This window comes from Bos taurus, chromosome 2 (assembly GCF_002263795.3).
Source record: "Bos taurus isolate L1 Dominette 01449 registration number 42190680 breed Hereford chromosome 2, ARS-UCD2.0, whole genome shotgun sequence".
NCBI lineage: Eukaryota > Metazoa > Chordata > Mammalia > Artiodactyla > Bovidae > Bos > Bos taurus.
The window spans coordinates 127482747-127509770 of NC_037329.1; the positions used below are offsets into that span (position 1 = coordinate 127482747).

Below are 27024 nucleotides of genomic sequence, written 5' to 3' on the forward strand. Positions count from 1 at the left end.
TTTGTATTTCAAAAAGAGAACATTTATTACTTTTTTTTTCGTTTTTAGAATTCCTTTACAGCAACACCAAGTAAGACACACAGGGAGCACACTGACTGCTGTTGGCCGGGGACCAGATGAAGACCCCACTGTGAGTCACGCAAACACAGCACGGCCTTTCTCCGGGCTCCTGGACCCTCGTGCCAAGGGCGGCCTGTGTCAGGCCCAATCCCTGCTGCCTCATGACACACACACGGGCTGACACCAAGGAGGTGTGGGCTGGGTAGCGGGGCGGGGGGTGGGGGAGCTGGGCCAGGGCCACATTCTGATAGACAACCCCATCCACGTCTCACCCAGGCATTTCTGTCTGTGCTCTGATTCCAATGCTTAGATACGCAAAATCTAAAAAAATGGGGTTTCCTAGGCTGGTGTAACTTGCTCCGACTACCACCAGGACTTCAAGCTTGGTAAAGCCAGGCCTGGGAGGCACCTGAGGATGGAGGGTGTGCTGGTGGCTTTGCCGGGAGCCCTGTGGGAGAGGGGAGGGGGGTAGACTTTGAAGACAGGCGGCTGCTGGCACCGACCTGGGGTTGGAGCGTCAGGAAGGAACTTCGTGATGCTTACGAAGTTTGGTTTTGTTTCACCCTCTGAATTAGCAGACTTCAAACACTTCCATTTTCACGGAAATCAACAGAAAGACAGTTAGCAGGGCACACAGGCTCATGCCAGTTCTGTGTGTAAAGGCACCAGATGGTTTGTTATGAAACACATTTTGGTCAGAAAATAGCTAGGGCTTTTTGGTTCCTGGGAGGACAACAAAGCTAGAGGAAAAAAAAAAAAAAGGAGGTGCGAGTTGTGAGAGGTGGGGGTGAGAAGGCAGCTTTGGCACCAGATCTGGGTTCTACTCTTGACTCTTACTTCTTCCACACATGTGGTCTCAAGTTTCCTCATCTGAAACTTGCGACCAAGGAGTCGCAGAACAAATCTAGGTGTTAGGTTTTGCGTGTCATCTCAGGAAGTACGGGGAGGTGGGGCTCAGACCCAGCAGCAGCACATGGAGGGGGAAGGGCAGGGTGGGGGCGGCCACACAGATGACCCCACTGTCGCAGGCAGACTCTAGGAGTCCGTGAGCAGCCAGTTACACTGGTTCCCAGCACTGGTGGGGACCCTCCACGGGGACTTTGGGCCCCTTCTCTTGGAAGAAGGGCAGAAAGAAAGCTCTACACAACACAGCACCATCGAGGAGCGGGGCCCGCACCTGTGGTAACTGCTCTAAAGTGCCTGCCACGTGCTGTCTTTGGTCAGGGGTTGCCCCTGTCTCTCTGAGCGCCCCCGGGGCCAAGAGCTCAAGCCCCAGCCTGCTGGGGCCTGCTGGGAAGGCGAGCGGGACGAAGCGTCTTCTCCCGAGGCTGCGGGGCCCTCCCATGCTCAAAGGGTGGCAGAAACGAAGGACCCAGCTCCTTTCAGTAAGGAGCAGGGGCGCCTTCAGGGAAATCTGGGCCTTCAGAGAGAAGGGACGAGAAATGCTTTGGTCACCATCCTGACACCCACAGCGAGCAGCGCTCACACAAGAGAGGGCGGGAAGCTGGTTATCACACTGTGCTCGTGCCTGATGCCAAACTGGCTTCTGGAACCAGGAGTCACTGAATAAATATTCAAGGCATCTTTTAGTTCTTAGAGAAAGAATGGGGTTAAAAAAAAAAATATCTCCTTCCCTCTGCTTGACTGGCTGCAGCTTTGATCTTCAGGCTGACAGCGCTGCCGACTGGAGAAGGGTGGCCGGTGGGGGGAGCGGTCCAGCAGCTGGCCCCCATCCCAAACGTGGGGAGCTTTGGTTCGTCACGTGTCCCGCCAGCCCCAGGCCTCAGAAGTTGAAGAGGTCGTCCGGCTCGGCGCCACCGCTGTCAGGCTTGTCCCAGTCGACAGGCGAGAGGCACTGGGCGTAATGAATGTCCTGTGCCGTCAGTCCAGTGTCCAGGACCTGAGGGTTCGTCCGAGACTGGGCCAGCCTGCAAGGCAGAGCTGTGTAAGCTGGGGGCCCAGGCAAGGGACTGGTGGGGGCCCGAGGAGACAGTCCAACACCAGGGTCAGAAGCGAGAAAGCATGGGTGGGCAAACGGCAGGACTCGGGGACAAAGAAGAAAGACCCAGGATTTCCCTGGTGGTCCAGGGGTTAGAATTCACCTGGGTACACAGGTCTGACCCCTAGTCAGGGAACTAAGATCCCACATGTGGGCAACTGAGCCCACGTGCCTCAACTACTGAGCCCATGCCCGGCAACGAAAGAAGTCACTACAGTGAGAAGCCTGCACACGACTAGAGAAAGAGCTCCTGCAGCAACGAAGACCCACTGCGCCAAAAATGATAAATAAAATTATTTTTTTAGAGAAAAGAAAGCAAGCCCCAGATGCCGGGAGAGGTGGAACCTCTCACCAGAGTCTACCCCTGAGGGTCAAGTTGCTCAGGAAACTGTGGGGCAGGCAGTGGCATTCCCACCACAGAGAGGCCAGGGCACCCACGGCTCTATCAGCAAGTGCCCAGGAAAGAGAAGAAAGCGCAGCTGTGCCAGGGCAGAGAGGGGAGTGCGTGAGAGGGGGCCTGTGGCAACCATGGAAGACCACTGGCTCTAACTACGTGTAACACAGCACCGTTCACAAAGTATATTCAAAAAGGGGCACAATTAAATGTCAAAAAAATCCGGAGAGTTAATTACAGCCCACATCCTTAAAAGAATGTGAGGCAATCGATGAATGAGGTGTTTACAAGGAGTTTTTAATAGCCTGGAGGAATGCTCCCGATATATACCAGCGTAGAGTGAAAAATCAGGATCCCCAAACACAAATATCATGAGCTGATCAAGGCAAAAAAAAAAAATGCATATGTATAGGATCAGCATGAGTTAAGCCCCAAAGTCTGGGCTGTGGGATTATGGGATGGTGTTATTTCCTGTTTAATGCTTTGCTGATTTTCAAAGTTGTTAATTAAGGGCATATGACACTTCAGTAATCTGGAAAAAGCAAATGAAAGATTTCCTTCAAACAGGAGGGTTGCAGTCAGCCAGGGAAGCAGGAGAGATGGCCACAAGAATAATGAAGGGGCCACACCTGCCGCTCCCCACCCCCACCAGCGCTGGGCCGAGCTTCCCACTGGCTCTGGCAGGAAGGTGATGGGGAACGGGGAGACGGCTGTAGGGGGCTGCTGGGGTCCCAAGGGAGAAAGGAAGGCCTGACTTGGGACCCTGAGCTGCCCAGGCCTCTCCTCAGCCCACCTTCATGGTGGTGTGTCCCCGAGCTGAAGGTAGCCATGGACCGAGATGAATCCTGGTAAAAAGGGGAAATGCACCAGCCTCCGGCTACACCACCTATCTCCTGATGGGCTTCATTCCCACCTCAAGTCAACGCTGCTGCTGCTGCTGCTGCTGCTAAGTCACTTCAGTCGTGTCCGACTCTGTGCGACCCCATAGACGGCAGCCCACCAGGCTCCCCCGTCCCTGGGATTCTCCAGGCAAGAACACTGGAGTGGGTTGTCATTTCCTTCTCCAATGCATGAAAGTGAAAAGTGAAAGTGAAGTCGCTCAGTCGTGTCCGACTCTTAGCGACCCCATGGTCTGCAGTGGATTTAATTTAACATTGCCTTCTCCCTGCCTGCCCCTTTCCATAGAGGCAAAACCTTGGGAGCAGAGAAAACCTGCATCAAAAGCCCATTTTTGAAGGCCACACCAGGCACAGGAAAAGCAAGCCAACCTGAGCTGCACTGCGCTCAATTCAGCTCAGACTGGGCTCAAGCAGCCATGAGCAAAAATAGCTTCGGATTTCACCCGCAAGGACACTTTAGCAGGCCTGGCTGAGCAGTAAGCTCCCCGCCCCTGGACGTATTCAAGTTGAGATTTTCCCTCTGGAGAAGGTCAGAATTCATGTTCTCAGACACAGCAAAGAGCCCTGGAAGCCAGCTCCCCACCCCACCCCCACAAGCGCCAGGCCTCCTTCCCCAGCATCAAGAGCCCAGCTAATGTTACCTTGAAAATGCTTCATCCAGGCCGTCATCCAGCTCCTTGGGGAAAACAAAGCAGGAGATGAGAGCCCTCAGAGCGGGAGCACGTGCCCACAGCCCTGGGAGGCTACGGGGACCGAACACGCAGGAGGACGGGCGGAGTCTGGCGGGGCCCTGGGGGAACGGACACAGGAAGGCCTCCCCCTGGCTATTGCCATCAGCAGCTCAGCACAGGGATCCAAATCTGGGATGGGAAAGAGGGCCCCTGGGTGCCCAGAGGCCCGGGGGTTCAGTTCCCAGCTCTGCCACAACTCGGCGACACCTTAGTGAGGCAAGTCACTGCTGCTCTTTGAGACTCAGCTTTTCCTTCTATAAAATGAGGAGACTGGACTGAATGATCTCTGCGGCTTTCCGGATCCGAGAGGGAGAGAGTGGGGGGAAGGTTTTCTTGCTTTTACCCACTTTCGAAAGCTGAGCCAGGATTCTAAGCTCATGAGGGATAGCTGGTGGCAGGAATCCCACAGCCTAGGTGGGAAAAAAACAAAACAAAACAAAACTGGGCAAGACTCCCTCCGCAGCCTCCTGAGGGACAGGCAGGTGGCAAGGCTGGCTCCCGGACCAGTTCACGGTGCCCGCTCGGGGGACTCTGGGTGGCCCCCAACAGGCAGTGGGATTTGGCAGTTATTCAAGTCCCTCGACGGTCCACATTTTTAAAAATTAAAGGGATGTTACAAGTAAAGTAACACGTCCTTCTGCAGTGGATCCTGGACCAGAGAAAGGACACTGGAGGGACAAGTGGAGAAAAGGGAATCAAAGCTGGTAGCTTACATAACAGTGCTGTGTCAATGTTAATGATTTTGATCTTTGTAATGCGGTTATGTAAGATGTTAACAATTGGGGAATCTATATGAAGGGGAACAGGAATTCTGTGTACTGTTTTTGTAATACTTCATGTCTGAAATTATCAATAAATGAATTAAAAATTTTTTTATTAAAAAAAAAAAATCAGGTTCCTCGGGAAAATTCTTCAGGCAGAGGTCATGATCATCACTGAGGAAGTGAAAGAGCTGAGACAGAAAGGTCAGGGGCTTGCCCTGGGTCACAGAGCCAGTCAAGGGCCAGGCTGCCTGCCTGAGTCTCAGGCTCCTCACTCAGATGGCCGAGGGGGAGGGGGCGTCAGGAGAGGACGGCCCACAGTGAGAACAAGGGGGCCTTTGGCTGGTCCTGCAGTGGGCAGAGCTGGATGCTCGGGCCAAGAGGCCAGGCATTGTGAGGAGACAGTGCTACTGGGAGCCAAGCCTGTTGGCGACACAGCCCTAGGTTCAGAGGGACATTGTTCATCTCCTACCCGGTGCCTGGGTGCTGCTAGGGTCAGGACCTTCTAGAGGCCTGCAAGAAGTGGGTGTCAGGGCCTGCCCAGGAGCTGCCGTAGAACCGAGGACCAGGCCGAGGCTCACTGGATCTGTGGGGGATCCCCAGGCCCCACGGCCACTCACCCAGACAACACTGCTGCTGTTTAAGGCTTGAGGCCGCGGTGGCTCGTCCGCTTTGGTGGTGTTGGCGCTGACCGTGGACAGCGGGGCCTTGGCCGTCTCTTCAAAGTCCAGCAGGTTTCCAGTGACGACCACTATGAGAGGTCAGGTGCATCAGGGGGAGGGGAGGCTCCTGTCCTCAGCCCAGCCTCTGGGCCCCACCCTGGTGTCTCCTGGGCTGGTCTGGTCCTGACTCCCTCCTAGGGCATGGCCTTTCCAGGCCCATCATCCAGACCACCGAGACCCACCCTGGAACCTCCTGAGGCAGCTGCACAGCAGCCCACGGGGTGGGATGCTCTGTCCCACTCGTGATTCAGGCTGGAACCCATGTTCACAACAGGCATTGAGGTTCTGTAAAGTGTGGAGGGAGAGACGCATACCCAGATCTCTGTATCTGCAGACATCTGGACATGCACCTCAGCAAGTCACTTTTTCCCTTTACCTACATTTGCTAATTTATCTATAATTATTATTAGTTTAACAAAAAAATAAAAATTAGAACCTAGGAGTTGACCCCGGCCCAGGAGGGAGGTGGCCAGGGTAGGGGGGTGCTCTGGATGAAGGGCAGGCCCCTTCCCCAGTTCAAGACTCACGGCTCTTCAACGAAGGGGCGCTGTCTTGGGGGCTCCCGCCCAGGACGTCTGCTCCCTCTTGGTTGGCTTTCTCCCTCTTCTCCTTCTCTGTGGGACCAAGCACAGCGTGTTGGGAGTCCCTGAGCCCGGCACTCCAGCCCTAGCCACCTCTGGGCAGGGGCAGGCTGTGGCCCATCTCAGGGGAGCCAGGTGTCATGTCTCCAGAAGGGAGGAAAGAAACTCGGCATATTTCATTTACTCAAGAACCCTGGGGGAGGGAGACAGCTGTTCCCAATTCTTCAGATGGAAAAACTGAGGCTCGGAGGTGCAGGGACTTGGCCAAAGCCACAAACCACGTACGTGATGAAGATGAAGTTGACTCCAGAGCCTTTTACCATATGCCCTGCCCCTACTGCTCAACTGGTCTTCTTCAACACCCCCACCCCCACCACCCACTTGCTACATCCACAAACAAGACTCACCTTCCTTGGATACCTGCCACAACTCAAAGGCAACTTTGAAGGCTTGGGCTACTGTGAGGGTGACAGCCTGGGCCTAAAAAACAGGAAGTGGAGTCGGGGGAGGGGTACAGTGTTAGGCAGGTAACAGCAAGTCTCCACTGGAGGCCCTGGGACTCCAGGCCAGGCCCACCCTGGCTCTGGAATGTCTGATGGGTGGAGGTGGAACCCCAGCCCCTCCCCATCACCAAAGCAGCCTGTAAGGAAAGGGGCCACACCTTCCCCAGGCAGCTGAGGCCCCATCATCACTACCTGGAGCCCAGCCAAGGTTCCCACCGGTACTTCAACCCCTCACCTTGGCAATGGTTATTCACCGCCATGTTTTTTCCTTCCCCCTTGAGTTTCCCTAAATGCAATTAATTAACCGTGAGGCTTACTTACTCCAAGAAATCCTCCCTAATGACCTGAGGACTTCACAGAGTTACTTACCCCTTAGAATTATAGAACAGAAAAGCCAGAGTTGGGAAAGGGCTCCCGCCACTGCCTGAATGAGCCACAGGTTAGACTCTGGTCAGGACTATGGCGGGTCAAAGGGGCTTGCAACTGAATGCCAGAAAGGCTCTTTATTTCCTGGCAGGATAGTGAAAGTGAAGTCGCTCAGTTGTGTCCAACTCTTTGCGACCCCATGGACTATAGCCTACTACACTTCTCTGTCCGTGGGATTTTCCAGGCAAGAGTACTGGAGTGGGTTGCCATTTCCTTCCCCAGAGGATCTTCCCAATCCAGGGATCGAACCTGGGTCTCCTGCACTGTAGGCAGACGCTTTACCATCTGCACCAGGGAAGTCATTTCCTGGCAGGAGCAAGATGTCAATAAGGGCCCACGGCAGAAGACTAAAACCATCCAGTGCCATCACCTACTTATAAAGAAAGGCCACACGTTGGCCCTCAACCCCTGGAGGATTCCCATCCACCCCTTTAAGCCCAACTGAAATGTCGTCACCTCTTAGGTCATGCCATGCTACGCCAGGCCACGCCACATGACATCAGGCACTGGGCCCCCACAGCCTTGCCCCCTCTCTCTAGTGGCATCATACGAAAGTAGTAACAGTTTGCGTGCCTGCCTGCCAGGTCGCTTCAGTCGCGTCTGACTCTTTGCGACCCTACAGCCTGCCAGGCTCCTCTGTCCATGGGGATTCTCCAGGGAAGAAGACTGGAGTGGGTTGCCATGCCCTCCTCCAGGGGATCTTCCTGACCCAGAGACTGAACCTGTGTCTCCTGCATTGCAGGCAGATTCTTTACCACTGAGACACCAGCAAAGCCCATGCTTGCCTGCCTATGTCACCCCAACTGGGTGCTCCCTAAAGGCAAGCATCAACTCTGAACACCCCTGATCTCCAGAGCCCTCCAGGGGTGCTTAGGATGCTGGCTGGATTGCATTTGCCTGGGGACAGGTCTCTGAGGCCTCACACTCCAGCCAGGACCGACCCTCAGCCCACTTTCATCTCAGCTCCTTCCTCTCTGATTTCAGCTCAGGGTTAACCAGCTCGACTTCTGGGACTGAAAGTCCTAGAACTTACAGCTGTAGCCGGAAGCGACATGCAGCTTCCTCTGCAGGCCCGGCATGGGGAAGAAAGTGCCAGACTCTTTCAAGTACACAACAAGTTCAGGCCTAACCAGTCTCAGCCCCACTCCCTTCCCCTCAGCCAGACAACTCAATTTAATTGAGAAATGAATCTGTGGCTACTGCCTTTAAAACTCTTCTTTAAAATTTAAAATCCCTAAACAAGCTGACTGATCCCTGCCAATTAAACTTCACGAAGTACAAAATCTCATTTGAATGTCTCCGTCATTTACATTTTTGATAGAAGTACGGGTGCTTTATGGCAAAACTTAAATATGGTAATTAAGTATGAAACTCTTCACAGCTGTTTACAATTTAAGCTGTCACGTCTGAATCAAGTTTAATAGACCCAGTTACCATTGAGAATTGCCCATGAACTAAAAATATGGGCTAATTACCAGCCAGAGTCAGATCACTATACACCCAAGCAAGGGCTGGTCACCCAGTGTGGCAGCGAGATGGGAATGCCATTATTTTTGCCTCCAGGAAATCTGGGGACACAGGCCTGATGCTGTTTTTGCATAAATCTGCCTGCTCATTTGCATACATCCCTGCCCTTTCACCCTGAAGTCCTGAGCTACAAGTTAAACCAAATATAACTCAAGATTCAGATGCCTGCAGGTGGCGGCAAGCCCAGGCTGGACAGCGACTGGGAGGGGGGACAGGCCCCATTTTCCTGGGCGACTGCAGGAATCTGGGCACCAGCATGAGATGGAAGGACTGTTCACGTCTGCCCACAGAAAAGCCTTCCCTGATTCCACATGCCAGGTGTCCGCCCCTCCTGAATGCCTCTGGCTTGTGGGTCTGTCTTATTACCTGACCTAGTATTACCTGCCCAGTTTTTCATGTCCCTGTCTTGTTCCGGATAACCAGGCGGTCAGCTTCTCACAGGGAACCGTCGGGCTTAGGGCTGCAGACCTGGGCCAGGACTGTGGAATCCAGGATCCCAGCTGGGTACTCAAACCAAATGGGGCCGGGTGCCTGCACAGCCCTGCTGCCCAGAAGCATTAACTGCTGCACCAAAGGATTACCTGGGGGATGCCCCTGTCCTGAGAGGGAGAGGAGCGCTGCCCGCCTGAGCCAGGCAGGGTTAGGGGGTCTACCTGTACTGCAACCCTGGGCTCCCCGCTGACGCTGCGATGGCACCTTCACGTCCGAGCCCGGAGGCTGCGGTGCAGGCTGAGGGCTCCCAGGTGGGCAGATAAAAACGTCTCTCTGTAGAGAATCTTATCCTGGCCATGAGCAAGAGGAGCCTCCGGGGAAGAGAGGCCTGGTGGTTGTGCCGCCCATGCTGAGCTGAACTGGTGGGCGACCCAGAAAGGGACCCCTTTGCCCCTCCATCTGGGTGGGTCTTGGCTTCTTGCTGATTCAGGCAGCCCAGCGAGGAAGGGTGGGGATGTGGAGACTCTGGGCCACTGGCCAAAAGGACTGAGGGCTGCGTCAACATCCAAATTCAAGGTTCCCCTGAGGTGCCACCCACCCAGGCTCCAGCGGCATCTGAGTCCCCCCACCAAAATGTATCACTCAAGTTTGCACCTCGTGCCTCTGCACGTGCTGATGACTCCTGGGCTGGAGTGACCCACCCTCTCACCACCCTGTCCCCTTTTTCTTGGCCTGCGAAACTCCTCCCACTTATTACTCATCCCTCACAGCCCAATTCAAAATGTCTCCTTCTCCGAGAAGTCTTCATGACCTCCAGCATGACAGTGACCACCACCCGAGAACCAAGCTCCCTGTGTGCCAGTAACTGATTCCTGGCTCTCCTCTCTGTGGCCTCCCTCCCCTGGGTCCCCAGGGCCTGGCACAGAGCTTTGCCCAGGACAGGGAGCAGCATGCGTCTGTGGAGGGACCTGCCGGCAGCAGGGATGCAGAAACCGGGCCACCCATTTCACCTTCTGCCCCCTCCTCGTCGGCCACACCCTCTCTGCCCTGAGAGTCTCGGGATCTCCAATGCGACCAGACCACGAGGCCATAACACAATGGAAGTCCGGCCTTGGCTGAGGCCTTGGGAGCCACAAGGGCACCGCCCGCGTGTCAGATGGTCTATTTACACTGCCCTGGGCTGGGCTGTCTCTCCGAGGGGCCTGCCGGAATCGGAGAGGCCAGGTGGGAAAGGCTGGAGAAGGACAAGCCGAGACCCAGCCGCTCCTGATGCAGATGAGAATGGGCCGAGAAAAGCGAAGAGCCCAGGGGCTGGGCGTCCAGCAGGAGCCGGCCCTCTGCCGCTGGCTCTGCTGTCAGCACCGAGCAGTGGCCGGCTGTTTTCCCCAGTAAACCTGACCTCTCAGCCTGGGGCAGACTGGCTTCATTCAAGCTCGTCTAAAGTCCTCTGGCCCCAGGCCAGGCTCCCGTAGCCCCTGGGCCAGCATTCGCTCTCTTTCACCCCCGACCTCCCCACCCCAGAGGAAGTCCCTGCATGCTGGGAGCCCCTGCTCTGCAGCAATGGCCGAGGGCCAGCTGCCCCTGCCCAGTGCCTGCTCTGCTCAGTGCGGAGGAAGAGACAAACAATGGGGACACAATAAGCTTGTTCTGTGGGGAACAAGGCTGTCACGGGAGAAGCCACTGCAGCTCAGGGACCCAGGGCATCACGAGGCCCAGGCGAGCGGCTGGCGACACTGAGTCTGCAGCGAAGAAACTAGGTGCACAAGGAGGCTGGGAACTGAGCGAGCAATCCAGGAGGCCATGGGGGCGGCCCCGCATCCCGCCACCGGCCACGCAGCCCAGGGGAGGGCAGGGTCTCACCCGCAGCCGCAGGCTGGGATCAGGCCCCCGGCCTGGCTTCTCCGACAGTGCTCCTTCCACAGGACCTGAGGCAGGCTGAACCACATCCCTCCCTCCACAAAAGGGAAAGTCGCTCAGTCGCGTCCGACTCATTGGGTGCCCATGGACTACACAGTCCATGGGATCCTCCAGGCCAGAATACTGGAGTGGGTAGCCGTTCCCTTCTCCAGGGGATCTTCCCAACCCAGGGGTCAAACCCAGGTCTCCCACATTGTAGGTGGATTCTTTATCAGCTGAGTTACAAGCGAAGCCCGCCTGCCCACCCCTCCCCAGCCCAGATGTCCACAATCTAATCCTAGAACCTGTGAACCTTACATGCCAAGAGGAACTTGGCAGGTGTGATTAAGTTAAAGACTCTGAGGTGGGGATTATCCTGGATTACCCAGCAGGCCCAATCACAAAAGGCCTTGAGAGCGAGGCAGGAGGGCGAGAGTCAGAACAGCAAAGTGGCTACAGAAACAGAGAGGGAGACTGGACGGCGCGCCACTGCTGGCCCTGAGGGGCGGCAGAAAGCCTGTGGGCCACCTCAATGTCAGAACGTCCTGGATGTGTCCCTGATGACGGGGGGAGCTGAACAGATCCTGTCTCCTTGGCTTTAAGCATCCTAGGATACAGGAACTGGGGCTCTAGGCTTCGGACACAGAGATCAACCGAGGACAATACTAAATCAATAAATGTCAGGAAGCTCCTTACAGGGTGGATGCTCAGACCTCGGGGGCCTCAGAAACAAAAACTTCAATGCCAAAGGCTGACTCACTCCAGCGGCTTGCCACGAAGTTCAAGACAAAAGCCCAGAGACCACCGAGGTCCCACCCGCCCGAGCCAGATGTGATCAGGGTGGCCTGGAAATGGGTAAGGGGCTCCAGGCTCCTTAGTCACACAGGGAGGGAAGAAACGTGGGTTTAGACCCTCCCTCTGCCTGGCTGGCTATGTTATCTTGAGCAAGACAGCCAACCTCTGTGAGGCTGTTTCCTCATTAAAAATAAAAACAACAGTTACAGCACCCATCACGCAGAGTTGTTCTGAGGAGCAAACGAGATGATACCTTAGAGATGACCGTTGAAACAAGCAGAGTAGGTACCAACATAGGGCCATTTCTCTCACTGGTCTGGCCACAGCCAGTGAGGTCCTCTGGGGGCCCTTACCTCTGCCTTTCACCCTGGGCCCCTCTGATCGCCAGTCTCCAAACACTAATTTCTGTAAGGCCCTGCATCCCCAGACCATACCAGGGACAGACCACCTCTCCTAGACTTCAAATCCATCAAATCATATGACAGAGCAGAAGGGGCCCCAGGTACTCACTGGGACAGCTGCGGGCAGTCCACCCTGCCGGGTGACCTGCAGCCCTGCATGGGTGCCCTCAGCTCTCAGCTGAGCAACCACTTGAGGTTCCCAGGGATTTCAGACTTTTAACTGATACCCCCTTTGGGTCCTGCCTCCCCTGCATCAGGGCCCCCAAGCTGAGGCTCCCGCTGCCCGAGCCCAGCCTCCCCCTACTGACCATCTTCCGCTTGGTGCAGAGGAAGGCGTGGCACTCGAGGTTCTCGTTGTGCTGGCTCTGCGCGATGTAGGCAAACACTTTGTCGTGCATCTTGTCTGCCGTGCAGTAGGAGATTCTGAAAGGCAAGGGGGAAGTGTCACCAGCCTCTGGGACAGGGGCCTGACCACATCCAGGACGGCCCTTAGAGCGTATCCCCTGAGGTCCAGACAGCCTGCCGTCCCATTCCACCAGGGCAGGACTCTGGGCCTGGTGTCCTGGGCCAGCTGTGGTGGGACAGGTGAGGGGAGGGAACCCAGGCTCGGCAGGAAGGAGTGATGGGAAAGACTGGAGGAAGCCCACATCCCCAAACAATGGTAGCTGAACCCTTACTGCACACCAGGCAGCTTTCTAGATGGCATCTCACTGAATTCTCACAACTGCCCTCTGAGATGGGTTCTAGTACCACCCCCACTTTTCTGGTGAGAAAACTAAGGCTAACAGACCACCAAGCTAGTGGGCCGGGGGCCATAGCCACTGCCATGCTGCCTCACGGAGGTTTGTGCTGACCGGCTGGAAGCGGGAGAAGGATGCCCTTCACCTGAAGGCTCCCCAACTGCCCTCCCTCTGATCACAGGTCAGAGGAGTCCCGGCCCATCGCTCCCAGGATGACTGAGACTGATAACCGAGCTCCTGGGGCTCAGGCCAGGGGAAAAGGAGCTGGGAGCAAGGTGGGGGCCTACGAGGCAGCTCCCCCCACCTGAAACACCCCCTCACCCCATTTGATCCCTCTGTGAGGCCTCTAGTCATCCTGGGAATCCCTGTCGGGAGAGGAGCTGTGGGCCCAGAGGTGGGACAGGAGCTCTGCAGACTCCCTGACTCACGTGGCCCCAGCTTCAATCACAGGCATCTACAAAGGGATCAATCAGGACCATTTAAAACCCCCAAGTGGGCAGAGGGAGGGGGCGCCAGGTTCCCAGCTGCCTCTTCTCCAACTCTGGGGAGCCGGTCTCCTTAATGCCCTGGGTCTTTGGTATCAATCAAATAGATCCTGCTATTCTTCACGCCTCAGCAAGGAGAGGCTTTCCCAGGTAACCCCAGGCAGGCCTCTCCTTCTCTGGCCTCTTGGGAAACACTTCTGTCTCGTTCCTCCCTTCCATCTCCTCCTCAACTAGAAGCTCCCTGAAGGCAGGCTGGGTCTTATCCCCTCACCTGGCACAGACCTCAGCAGAGCAGGTAAACGCTGGGTGAAGGAGGCAGGCAGAGTTAGGAAGGGAAGAGGAAGACACAAGCTAGAAACTCTACAACGATCCCATAGCTTACATCCATCCCTCCACACACCCCAACCCCAACCCCAGGCTGGTCTGTGCTCTAGCTGGCTGAGCCACTGCTTGGAGATGAAGCAAGAGGGTGTAGCGACGCGAGGCCTGACACAACTCTGCCCTCGGTGTCCTGGGCTCAACTCAGTCATGACCTCACCATGAGAGCAATTCCCTCCCTGGGCCTCAGCTACCCAGGTGGAAAATGGACCTGAGTTGTCTGTCTCCCAGCTCTGAAGTCCTACAACTGACCAGCTGAGAGAGAGGTGGGGATGGCCTGAGGCTCCAAGGGCCGGGCCTGTCGCCCTGTGACCAGCCCCCACCCACTACCGAAATTGTCTACGCTCTGGCCTCAGATGCGCCGGAGGCCTCCCTGGACGCCTGGCCAGATGTCCAGAGCTGAGCTGCTGTAATCCCAGCGAAAAAGGCAGTGACGGCGCTGCTGTCTGCTCCAAGCCTGACTCAGCAGCACAAGGGGGGAGGCGCGGGGTGTCCCAGGGTGGCTGCAACCAGTGACGGCAGCAGCAGCCATGCAGCCAGGCGCTCGCTGTGAGCCAGGCGCTCGGCGCTTCACAGCAGCCCCTGGGGCGGGATCTGTTTCCACCCCGACAGATGCAGATGAGGAAACTGAGGCCCCAGGGTCGCGCAGACAGGCAGTGGTAGAGCCGGGCTCAGACAAAGCACTCCACCCACCACCCTGAGGGGCAGAGGGAAGCCGGGCGACGCTCAGCGTACCTGTAAATGGACACGTTCTCAATGAGCTGGTTGGTGATGTTGTCCGTCAGGATGATCCCCCGGGGCGACACCTTGAGAGTCACCTTCTGCAGCTTCTTCCCGCTGGCCTTGGCCTTGGGGCAGACATGGGTCAGAGGAGCCTTACCTGCCCGCACTTGGGACCCACCCTCGTGGGTGGCTCCCCACCATTCTGAGCCCCTGATGCGAGACCCTCGGAAGGCCTCAGTTCGGGTGACTGGCAGAGACGCGATGGGGAAGATAATTCGGTCAACACCCTCTTCTGATAAAAACAGAGACACGGGTCGCTCACGAAGTACCTGCCGTCTGCCAAGCACGGCACCTCGAGTCATCCTCACAGGTGGCAGGGTTTCGCCTCGGGAGGAAACAGACTCAGAGAGGTTAAGGCACTGGCCCGAGGACACACAGCCAGGTGTGTCAGACTCTAAGGACTGAATGGGCTATTAGAGTCCAGCAGGGTGGGGACTCCACACTCCACCCGCTATACCTGCTGGGGTCTGAGCTGAGGGGGGCCTAGACCACCAGGAGAGGCGGACTCCGAGGGCACGTGCTCACTCGAGAGCTGGGGAGGCGATCAGTCCTAGAGGGCTACCCTGTCTCTGAGGTCATAAGGCAGGCAGTGGGTGCTACCCGCCCCCGCAGGAGCTAGCCCCCCGCCTGGAGCTCCCACAACCCACCCTGACTGGGCTCACCGTGGCTACGATCCTCTTGACGGCGGCAGCTGACAGCTCCTCACCCTTGGGCTGCTCCACCAGCGTCATGCCCAGGTACTTGAGACTGAAGAGCATACCCTCGAGCAGTGTCTCCCGCGTGTCTGTCCAGTTTTCAGGCAGCTCTGGGCAGAGGAGGACAGGCCCTCAGACCCTGATGGATAAGGCCAGCATCTGCAGCCCCCATCTCCTAGGAAGACCCAGCAAGGGACACTGGGGTCCCCCTATCTATCATTTTTATCTTTAATGAAGGGCTAACGTTTTCTAGCATATCCCAGGCACCGTGGTAGGAAGCTTTACATAAAATCTTCTCATTAACCCTCATGAGAACCTGTGAGGCAGACACTTTTGTCATACCCATTTAGAGACAAAGACATGGAGACCCAGGGAGGCGAAATCCCATGACCAAGACCACAGAGCCAGCAAGTACAACAGCCCAGAATCAAACTCTTATTTTCAAGCCCAAACTCTTGATTTCAGTGTTAATATTTTCTGAGGGCAAACCATGCCGCTTTCTTATTGAATCTTCAGTGCAATCTGGTGAGATGGATATTACTCCCACTTTACAGATTAGGAAACTGAGGCTAAGAAAGATGAAGTTGGCAGACAAAGGCCAATGAGTAAAGGATTGGAGTCAGAATTCAAGATTAGGTGATTCCCATGGCCCCAGCCTGGCCTGTTTTCCTCTCTCTGCATAGCCGCAGACCCCCAGGAAGTAGGGAGGAGGGGAGACCAGGAAAGAGACAGCAGTCCAAGGAGAGCAGGGGTGAGGTAAGGCTTAGTGGGGAAACAGGGAGGTGACTGCTCAAAAGACATGACATGAAGGTCACCTGACTCCAGAAGACTGGGGTTCAAATCCCAGCTCTGCTTCCTTCCACCTGCATGGCCTTGGGGAAGGCCTCTCTCCTCTTTGAGACTAATAATGCCTGGGCTGCAGCAACAGCACACAGCAGCACCCAGGGGAAGGACCCTGTGCAAGCTCTGACCATGACTGAAGGAAGGAAGGTTGGAAAGAGGGGAGGAGCCTGGCTCACTGGGTAATGAAACAGACAAGGAAGGAGAGCTGGAAAGAGGCCCTGTTTGGCCCCACCCACGTGAGAGGCCCTGAACAAGCAGAGGGACAAGAGGAGAAGTGTGGTGTTCGCTGGGGTACGGGTCATACAGGAACTCACAGGAGCTCCTAGTTCCCGCTCTGCAGAGACCCAGGTGAACAGGAATCTGGTGCATGCAAGCTGGCATGCCCGAGTGAAGGAACGACCCAGACAACCCCAAGGATGCTTTCAGGCCCGAGATGCCCCCAACGCCATCCTCAGCTCTGGACCCTGGCCTTTAAGCCTCTACCCTGAAAGAAGGCCAGGCCCCACTGAGAAGACTCCCAAAGGGATCCCGTCCTCTGTCCATCAACCAGGAGTCTATTTCATTTGATCCTCCAAAGAGAATCAGAAAGTCCCTGAGGTGCTCCAGTCCTGGTTTGGTGATGAGAACTCAGAAAATGGGCCTTCCCCTCAAAGAAACCAAGAACATTACCACCCCCAGGGCAAAACAGCACTCTAACACTCATGACTACCATACAAGCTAGCATTCTCTCATTCCCATCTCACAGATGAGGAAACTCAGGCTCAAAGAACAAGGAATTGGTCCAATCAGTTGTCTAAGTCACACTTAAAGCCCAAGTTCCTAACCACTAGGTGATACTATCTTACCACGAGGCAAACTACCCTTCCTTTAGCAAAATGTCAGGGAGAAGTTCCTACAGCCAGAGGTATTTCCCTCCACAGTTCTTAATTCCTGAGGCTTCCTCTCTGTAGGAATCTGCCCAGACCACCACTTTCAACCTGAGACCCCTCTGAGCAAGGATGGCAAACCAGGTACGGCCAGGCCTGCCGCCTGTGTCCTCGGCAGACATTGCTAATCCACTGCAGCTCTATTCCCTCTGAATTAAAAGCTTTGAACTGTTTCTCAGTACAAGGCTGCAGGCAGGTAATCCCAGTCCCTCAGGCATGGCCTTGTTCGTCTCTTCATCCACCCCTGCTACTGCTAAGTCACTTCAGTCGTGGCAACCCCATAGACGGCAGCCCACCAGGCTCCCCCGTCCCTGGGATTCTCCAGGCAAGAACACTGGAATGGGTTGCCATTTCCTTCTCCAATGCATAAGTGAAAAGTGAAAGTGAAGTCGCTCAGTCGTGTCCGACCCTCAGCGACCCCACGGACTGCAGCCCACCAGGCTCCTCGATCCATGGGATTTTCCAGGCAAGAGTACTGGAGTGGGTGCCATTGTCATCCACCCCTGCCCCTCGGCAAACATCCTCGCATTTTCACGTCTCCGCTCTCATTTCCGCCGGCTCTGCCCTTTCCTGGCCCCTCTCCAAAGCCACTTCCGCTCCCTCCATTCCAAGGGCCAGAGCCTGCCAAGGTCACGGACGACCTCTTTGTTGTCAAGATATTCCCCAGTTCCCCCTGACCTCTGAAATGCTTGGCATTTTTCTGCAATCCTCCTACTCTGGCCTGACCCGTCCCTTCTTCTGTGGGCTCCGGGAAGAGGGCCCTGGTAGACTGGTGGCCACTCACCAAGCCTCAGAGACCCTCACCCCAACCCCCTTACTTAACAGATGACAAAACGGAGGCCCAGAGAACGATGGGACTTGTGCAAGGTCACACAGCAAGTCAGAGGGACCCCAGCTCCCAATCCACTACAGGTAACGCCCACAAGCACTGTTGGGAGTTACAGGCTGCCCAGCCTCCTCTCCTCCTATACGTGCGTGCACACATACACACACAGACACACACACGCAGGCGCGCGTACACACAACAGAGGTTCCAATCATGCAGAGCTTCCCCCATGATGTAACACTTACTTTCCCACTTCTGTGTCTTTGCTCACAAGTAGCTCCCTCTACCAGAAATGCCCCTCCCTTTGCTAGACCAAGGAGCTTCCCTAGTGGCTCAGAGGGTACAGCGTCTGCCTGCAATGAAGGCAGACCTGGGTTTAAACCCTGGGTCAGGAAGATCCTCTAGAGAAGGAAATGGCAACCCACTCCAGTACCTTTGCCTGGAAAATCCCATGGATGGAGGAGCCCGGTAGGCTACAGTCCATGGGGTCACAAAGAGTCCGACACGACTGAGCGATTTCACTTTCCCTTTCACTTTTGATAAACCGAACCCCCTCCATCCAGTCTCCTCCAGAAAGCCTTACTTTGACAGGGTATATCCTAGTGGTTAAGAGCAAGGGCCTTAATCCTAGAATCCACTGAGCTTGAGTATGTCAATTAACTTTCCCTGAGCCTCAGCTGTCTCTTCTACTAAAATGGTGGTGGTTTAGTTGCCAAGTCGTGTCTGACTCTTGCAACCCCGTGGACTATAGCCCGCTAGGCTCCTCTGCCCATGGGATTCTCCAGGCAAGAATACTGGAGTGGGTTGCCCTTCTCTTCTCCAGGGGATCTTCCTAACCCAGGAAACGAACCTGGGTCTCCTCACCACAGGCAGATTCTTTACCAACTGAGCCACCAGGGAAGACCTCTATACAATGGGAGAAGCAAAAGTCTCCAGCTCCCAGGGCTGTTCTGACCCTTTGATGAGATAATAAAATGAGATAACGAGATAATAAAGTGTAATGTGCTTATTAGCACACGGCCCCACCCATGGTTCTGCCTTCTGGGGCCTCTTCTGCCCTGGCAGGGGGCTACTCTGTTCTGGGTATGGATTTCCTCCTCTTCCTCCCGTAGCCATATCCCCACCACCAAGCAGCTGCCTGCTCGTGTGTTCTCTTCGAGGACTTTCGTGCACGTCTGCCTCCTCCACAATCTAGCAGGGAGGAGGTGCACGCCTGCTCAATGACACTGTCGGGCCTCATTCTGCTTCTCCCTGCCTGCCCCTATCACCCTGGCCTCCCAGGCCCAAGAAGGAACTTTCTTCCCCTCCAGTAAACCCTGCCTCCCCTCCTGTACTTCTGGGCATGAATCATCTCTTTGATGAGGTGTCAGCTCTCTCAGGCCCCACACCCTCCCGGAAGAAAGCAGCACCTGGGAGCACTCAGGAAAGACAGAGGCAAGGCTCGCCACCACAACCGCCCCGCTCACCACCCAGCCACCTCACGCTGGAGGCCACGGGTTCCTTTCCAGGAGGAACCCAAGGCATCAGGAAGTGCTCCCAGAGGCCCCTAGGCAAATACAGGCCTCAGTCCACAGCCCTGTTCCGGTCCTGGTTATTTTTGGCCCTGTAGTGTGTAATAACTGTGCTATTTTAACTTGTGATTTTTACAGATGACCTGCTGTTAGAATTAGCTGGGGACGGATGGACCATATGCCCAGTCTGACTTGTAGCTGCAAACATGGTACTCTTTCCTCACTAAGGGACCCCTGCCCGGGAGTCAGGGCTGGGCAGGGAGCCCCCGTGCCCCTTCCAGCCTGGTTGATGGCTGGAACATCAGGGCTACGGCCAAATCCGTGGGCTAGGAGGGAACCTCCAACCGGGCTCCTGGCCTCCAGTCCCCTCCCGCCTGCTGGGGAGATGGCCTCAGGAGCCACAGAGTGGTATCTCAAGAAGAGGACCCAAGTTCTGCCGTGACCTGGAGTGGGGCTGCTTCTCCAGGCCACAGTCTCCTTATCTGACAAATGGGCTCAGTCCTGCAGGAGTGTCAGCAGAAAAAAGGTTCAGCGTGTGAAACGTGCTAAGCAAATTTCAGAAGTTATTAAGATTATCAAAAGAAAGTAGTAATGATTTTTTTAAAAAGGTGATCGAGTAGTTAAGACTCAGTGCTTTCACTGCAGGGGCCTGGGTTCAATCCCTTGTTGGGGAACTAAGATCCTGTAAGCTGCCAACCCCCTCAAAATAATAACAGCAGCAGTGGGGTTCATGGTCACTCTACTGCCCTGGTCCTTGGCTTCCACATTTTAAAACGGTATCAACAATAGTATCAGTCCCATGGGACTGTGTGGGTGGGAATGTAGTAAGGATGCTATCAGTACACACACGAGCTGGGCTTAGAACCATGCCTGGCAGATCACAAGTGTGAGTGCTGTGTCATTCAGTTCAGTTCAGTCACTCAGTCGTGTCTGACTCTTTGTGACCCCATGAACCACAGCATGCCAGGCCTCCCTGTCCATCACCAACTCCCGGAGTTCACCCAAACCCATGTCCATTGAGTCGGTGATGCCATCCAGCCATCTCATCCTCTGCCGTCCCCTTCTCCTCTTGCCCTCAATCCCTCCCAGCATCAGGGTCTTTTCAAATGAATCAGCTCTTTGCATCAGGTGGCCAAAGTATTGGAGTTTCAGCTTTAGCATCAGTCCTTCCAATGAACACCCAGGACTTATCTCCTTTAGAATGGACTGGTTGGGTCACTGAAGTGAAAAAGTGAAGTGAAGTCACTCAGTCGTGTCTGACTCTTTGCAACCCCATAGACTGTAGCCTACCTGGCTCCTCCCTCCATGGGATTCTCCAGGCAAGAGTACTGGAGTGGGTCGCCATTTCCTTCTCCAGGGGATCTTCCCGACCCAGGGATCGAACCCGGGTCTCCCGCACTCCAGGGGTCAAATGCAAAGGTGTACACAGCCATGTGTGGTACTTTAGAGAAGAGTCAAGGATATATCAGGACTCCCATTGGCAGATGAAGATGCTCAGCAGCGTCTGGGCATGACTCAGAATCCACAATGCTGAGCCTTGACTTTCACAGCTGTGCTTGTGACTCTCTCCTGCAGTCTGCCGAGCCCCTTCCCATGAGCTGGGCCAGGCTCAGGATCACCCAGGAAGAACAGGTAACCTGCCCCGCATGCCGCCTGAAAGGAACATCTGGCTCACTTTCAGTGGGCCGTGGGTGACTGGACTCCATCATGCCACATACCTCTCCCTCAGCCACCAGGCCGTGAGAAGAAATCCCAGCCACCAGTTAAATGTCCCTTGCACATGCTGTTCCCAGATTCCTCCCTCCTTGTATTCATACCTGTGTTCCGTGTCACCTTCTGAGAAGCCTTCCCTGACCCCCTGCACTGACACTCTCATTGCCCCGCCTTTAGCTCCTCGTGCCATGCTAAGTCCCTCAGTCATGACCTACTCATTGTGACCCTATGGACTGTAGCCCGCTGGGCTCCTCTGTCCAAAGCATTCTCCAGACAAGAATACTGGAATGGGTTGCCCTTTCCTTCTCCAGGGGATCTTCCCAACCCAGGGGTTGAACCCTCATCTCCTACAGTGGAAGGCTGGTTCTTTACCACTAGTGCCACCTGGGAAGCCCAAGGTGGGTACCATTTCCACCCAGGCCACCTGACACGCCACTCTCTCTGGCTGCTGGAGGCCTGGATGCCCACTCAGCCTGGGGTAGTAAGAGCTCCCGTCTCCAGCAGCCCTGCAGCCATCGAGAGGAACTGCCCCTCAGGTGAAATGTAACTGCTCTGGAGCTCCCCCTGGGGGAGCCTCTCAGTTGCCTACAATGAAAAGTGGCTTCACGGTGTCCAGTCTTTGGACTTTTCTCTTCTCGCTTCTCCTAAGAATACTTCCTGGGATCTCTTCCCAAATAAGCGACTTGTACTCAGACCCGTCTCGGCATCTGCTTCTAGAAGAACCCAAAGACACCGCCTATCATTTCCTCACCTGCTTTATCTTTCCTCTCGGAGTCACCACTACCCACAAGCACACCACCCACTGGTGTGCCAGTCACACTTCCTACCCCAGAGGGCAGAGATGAACTCACTCACTAGCCTCCCTGATACCTCTATCAGTGCCCGACACACAGTCGGTGCTCAGTATACTGTGGTTTGGGGTTTATTTCTATCTTTCAAAGTTAACATTATAAATAAGTAGGACTAGATCCTCCGTCCCACCCCCTACACTACCATGAACCAGCTTTGCTGAAACCTGCACCTCAGATTTCTTTACTTGGTCTCTCTCTCTCTCTCTGAGTTCCCTGACAACCCCTGGAGGAACCTGAGGGTCAGAGGGACTCCTTGTGGAAATAAGGGTATCGAGGGGATGGGGTGAGTCAGCCTTCCAGGCAACTGGAAGAAAGGAAAACCCATGGCCAGGGACTGAAATAGAATATTTATGGTTCCCAAAGAGATGGCATGGGGAGGGGGGGAAGCCATGTGTGGGAGAAGGAGAGAGTCCCCCTTGGAAGTCGGCAGTAACTGGGAGACAGGGGGCGGTGAGGGTCAGGACAAAGAAGCTTGTCTGCTGCTGGCTTTGCTCTGTGACCTCAGGCAAGCCCCACTCCGGGCTTCAGTTTCTATGCAGATAAAACAATGATCACACTAATCCCAGCTGAGGACCTTGAGGGGTGAGGAGCAAGTCACAGCCGGACAGCGGGTATCAGGTCTAACCTTAACTCCACTGGCTTCAGTTTGGTCCCCAAACGCAAGCATAGGGCTCAGACCTTGAGGGCTGGATCCAAGGCCTGGCTGGGACACCACCCCACGTCAGGCTGCCTCAGCACTCCTACCCGAGACACACCCTACTGCCTCCCCCTCTGCTTGTGGCCACCGCTGTCCTCAGGGGCAGCCAGCCCTGCCTCAGTCACTCCCGGGGTCAGAGTCCATGAGGCCACACTGATAAGACCCCTGGGCTACGGATTTGGAGCCAGCTCTTGGAAGCTCCATGTTGGAGCCACTGACTCTACTTCCCCGAGCCTCAGCTTCCTTTATCTGAAAAATGAATCTGATAAGAATCCCTGCTCTGACACCTCACAGGAGCAAACACGATAATGGGAGCAAAACCCTACCTAAAAGGTAGGTGACAAAAGCCCAGCCCATTCGCTGGGCTCTTCCCGCCAGGCCACACACGCTTTCAGCCCACCCGCGTCAGACTACAAGACTGGACTGCGTGCTACTGCTACTGACAATTTACACATCAAAAACTGACTTAAGCAGGGACAGGTGGGGATTCACCCCGGCTCATCTGGGTCAGAAGGCTCCAGGACGGCACTCTTGGCTTACTGGGGTCTGCCTAAGAGGAACGGGGCTCTCCTCTCCTTTCCTACGCAGTTGTAGACAGGCTCTGAGCCCCTCCAAACTTGTTCCACCACATTAAGAGTCATGGTGAAGGCCCACATGACAAGTAGGGGAAAGGGGAGTGGGGGAGAAGGAAACCACCAGTTAGGTGCCAGAAGGAAGTGTTATTGTCAACAACCTTCTCAACACCTCTGCCAGAGAGACTTCCCTGGTGGTTCCGTGGTTAAGAATCTATTATACCTTGTGGACTTCCCTGCTGCTGCTAAGTCGCTTCAGTCGTGTCCAACTCTGTGCGACCCCAGAGACGGCAGCCCACCAGGCTCCCCCGTCCCTGGGATTCTCCAGGCAAGAACACTGGAGTGGGTTGCCATTGCCTTCTCCAATGCATGAAAGTGAAAAGTGAAAGTGAAGTTGCTCAGTCGTGTCCGACTCCTAGTGACCCCATGGACTGCAGCCCACCAGGCTCCTCTGGCCATGGGATTTGCCAGGCAAGAGTACTGGAGTGGGTTGCCATTGCCCTCTCCCTGGTGGTGCAGTGGATAGGAATCCGCCTGCCAAGGCAGGAGACACAGGTTCGATCCCCAGTCTAAGGAGATTCCACATGCCGCAGAGCAACTACGCCCATGCACCACGACTGAGCCCACATGCTCCAGAGCCCAAGAGCTGCGACTAGTGAAGGCTGTGCTCCGCAACAAGAGCAGCCGCTGCAACGAGAAGCCTGGCCTCCACAAGGAAGAGCAGCCCCTACTTGCCGCAACTGAAGAAAGCCCACTCGCAGCAATGAAGACCCAGCGCAGCCAAAAACAAATACATTTTTAAAAGTAAGCTTAAAAAAAGGGCTTCCCTCGTGGCTCAGATGGTAAAGACTCCCGCATGTGGGGGGTGGGGTGGGGAGGGGAAAGGGGGGAGACTAAGTCCGCGTGCCACAACTACTGACCTGGCACGCTCTGGAGCCCTCAAGCCACAACTAAAAAGAAGGCCGCTGCACTGCAGGGAAAGATGCCACAAAGTCGGTCCCCTGGCAGCAGACCCAAGGCAGCCAAATAAATAAAAGTAATTAAAAAATAAAAACAAACTAACAAACCACATCCCTTGCCAGGTTAGAGTTTTTATCCTGATTTTGCAGATGAGAAAACTGAGGATCAGAAAGGACAAGTGACTTGTCCAAGATCAGAGCAGGCAGGAGAAACTCTTCTGCCACTTAAGGTGGCTACTTCTCCCCTTTCCCCATACTGAGTGGGGGAAGAGGGAGGGGGTGTTCCTAAGTTTCCTTCCCTGTCCTCGCTCCTCCCTTATCCCTAGAGAAAACGACAGGGTTTCCCCATTGGAACAGGCCATCATTCTCAGAAGTTCTGATCAAATCCCACAAATATTTAAAGGAGCTATTTTGGGAATCCATAAATGTGGGAGATGGGTGCATCCCTGGCCTCCTCCAGTCCTAATGGCCTGACCCCAGCCCCGCCAGCAGGCACCAGCCCATGTTCCCAATGCTAGTCTTTCTTGGTTTAGGAGGCAGGCACAGCTGGAACCGCAGAATGGGGCAAGAGGTGGGGCAGGGCAGACTCCCTAGGCCCAGACACGCTGGCACTCTGGGGCCTCTCCTGAGCCTAGGGAACTCGGGCTCCCCTGGTGGAGCCCTGGAAGGCCAAGACCGAAGCGGGTGGAGTGTACTGAGAGCGGGCTTCCTGGTGCGGGAGAGGCCAGGGTCCCAGGCTGTCGGCAGGGGAGGCGGGAGGGTGCAGCAGTCCTGGCTTTGGCTCTGTATCTCCCAGTAACGCGCTGCGTGACCCCAGGCAAGCCACTCCTCCTGAAAAAGGAGGGACCTGGGCTGGGTTTCTCAGGCCTCGCGGGGGAAGGTGCCAGGTGACTGGTTGGTTCCCTGAGAGTAACTGGAGACAGGGAGAGAAGGGGGGAGCCCGGTGAGGTTCCTCGCAGACTCCCGGACGCCCCTGGGGGAGGCGGCGGCAGAGTCTGCCTTTCGCCCGGGGGCCCAGGGACTTCGGGAGCTCAAGCGGCGAGGTGCGAGAAATAAAAACAGGTTTCCAACACAGCCAGGACGCCGGCCGGGCCACCTGAACCCCGCCAGAGGAGGGATCTAGACGGCGCGTGTGGGAAGCACCTCCTGAGACCCCAGGTTGAGCCCCGCCCCCAACTACCAGCAGGTACTGGCGAAGCCCGGGCTCGCACCTGTGTCGGTTTCCGGGCGCCCGAGGGAGTTAAAAGACGACTTCGTGGGTTGGACTGGGGGAAGAGGACAAGGTGGGCGCCCGCCGGCCGCCGACCGCGCGCCAGAATGCAGGGGCCGGGGTGGGGGTGTATTCCCAAATCGCCCCCGGCCCCACGTCCCTTCCCCCCAACACCTCCCGGGTACAGACGCCGAGCTCCCGCCTCCCCAGGCTGTCCAAAGAGGGGAGGTGCCAGGGTCGCGCAAGGCACATCCTCCGACCTGCAGCCCGCACCTGGGGACCCCGAGCTCCCGTTTCTTCCCCCAGCTCCTGCCCCTCCTCCACAGCCGAAAAGAATGGGGGCGGGAGTGGGGACGTGACCTTCGGAGACCCTCAACCACGCAGGGCCGGGGAAAGTCGCTCCCGGGCCACAGGCAGCGGGGTCAGGCCCTGCCTCTCTCCCCACTCCGGGGCCCCTCAGGAGGCGAGGTCCGTGCGCCGCGACCCCCAGCCCGGGCCCCCGGCGGAGGCGCACACACTCACTCCGGTGCCGGCCGCCGCCGCACCCCCAGCTCTGCTTGGCGAGGCTGGGGCTCCGGATCAGCGCCCGCCCGGCAGACTTGAGCGCGTCCATGGCCTCTCCGGGCCGCCGCGCTGCCGCCTCCGCCGCAGCCAAAAACTCCGTCAGGGAAAACTTTCCGCCGGGGCCAGGCGGCGCGCGGACTCCGCGCTCCTCCCCTCCCCGCGCGAGCTCCGCGCCGACGTCCGACGGGGCGGGGCGAAGGCCGGCCAGGCCCCGCCCATGGGCCCGCCCCCGCCCCCGCCCCGCCGCTCCTCTCGCCCCGCCCTGCCTCTGCCCAGCTCCCCAAGGCTGTCTAGACAAAGGGCGCCCCCGAGGCCTCGAGCAGAGCCGTAGACGCCCTGTCTCTTCCTCTCTGTCTCTCTCCCCAAGCCCCTTGTTTCCCACCTGGTAGGGGGCTGAGAGTCCGAGAGCCGCCGCCCCGCCTCAGGAGTCAGTCAGTCAGTCAGTTCAATCGCTCAGTGGTGTCCGACTCTTTGCGACCCCATGGACTGCAGCACGCCAGGCCTCCCTGTCCATCACCAACTCCCGGAGCCTACTCAAACTCATGTCCATTGAGTCCGTGATGTCATCCAACCATCTCATCCTCTGTCGTCCGCTTCTCCCCTCGCCTTCAATCTTTCCCAACGTCAGGGTCTTTTCCAATGAGTCAGTTCTTCGCATCAGGTGGCCAAAGTATTGGAGTTCCAGCTTCAGCATCAGTCTTTCCAATGATATTCAGGACTGATTTCCTTTAGGATGGACTGGGTGGATCTCCTTGCAGTCCAAGGGACTCTCAAGAGTCCTGTCCAACACCATAGTTCAAAAGCATCAATTCTTTGCCACTCAGCTTTCTTTATAGTCCAACTCTCACATCCATACATGACCACTGGAAAAACCATAGCCTTGACTAGAGAGACCTTTGTTGGCAAAGTAAGGAGGTGTGGGAGGCGAGGGCCTAGAATTTAAAGACCACTAAAAAGTACTTGGAGACCATTTTACAGATGGGGAGACTGAGGGCAGGAGACAGGAAGCTTGTCCAAGAGAAATGTGATGACCACAGCAGTGGGGGGTGGGGGCAGGGGGGAGCTTGGAAAGAGAGCTGTTGGTGGTAGAACTTTGCTGGAAACAGGGCAGGAATATAAGGTTGGCCTGAGCAAGACTCACTGG

The 27024-nt window shown here is 56.0% G+C and overlaps 1 protein-coding gene across 2 annotated transcripts; it reads right to left on the minus strand.

The window, feature by feature from the left end:
• Window positions 1–26022, minus strand: LDLRAP1 (low density lipoprotein receptor adaptor protein 1). Of its 2 annotated transcripts, none has more exons than XM_005203109.5 (9): window positions 25839–26022; window positions 15176–15318; window positions 14466–14578; window positions 12436–12550; window positions 6555–6627; window positions 6094–6180; window positions 5465–5595; window positions 3994–4025; window positions 1–1988 (listed from the first exon to the last, which is right to left on the minus strand). In XM_005203109.5, the coding sequence occupies exons 1-9, from the start codon at window positions 25927–25929 to the stop codon at window positions 1844–1846; spliced, it is 930 nt and encodes a 309-aa protein (XP_005203166.1). In that variant the 5' UTR covers window positions 25930–26022; the 3' UTR covers window positions 1–1843.
• Window positions 26023–27024: the final 1002 nt, after the last annotated feature.

Coding starts and splice junctions, on each gene's coding strand:
- LDLRAP1 (XM_005203109.5), bottom strand. CDS start 25,929: ATGGACGCGCTCAAGTCTGCCGGGCGGGCGCTGATCCGGAGCCCCAGC. Junction 5,596..6,093: donor CGCCCCTTCGTTGAAGAGCC/GTGAGTCTTGAA, acceptor GACCTCTCATAG/TGGTCGTCACTGGAAACCTG. Junction 4,026..5,464: donor ACAGCAGCAGTGTTGTCTGG/GTGAGTGGCCGT, acceptor TTCCCCAAGGAG/CTGGATGACGGCCTGGATGA.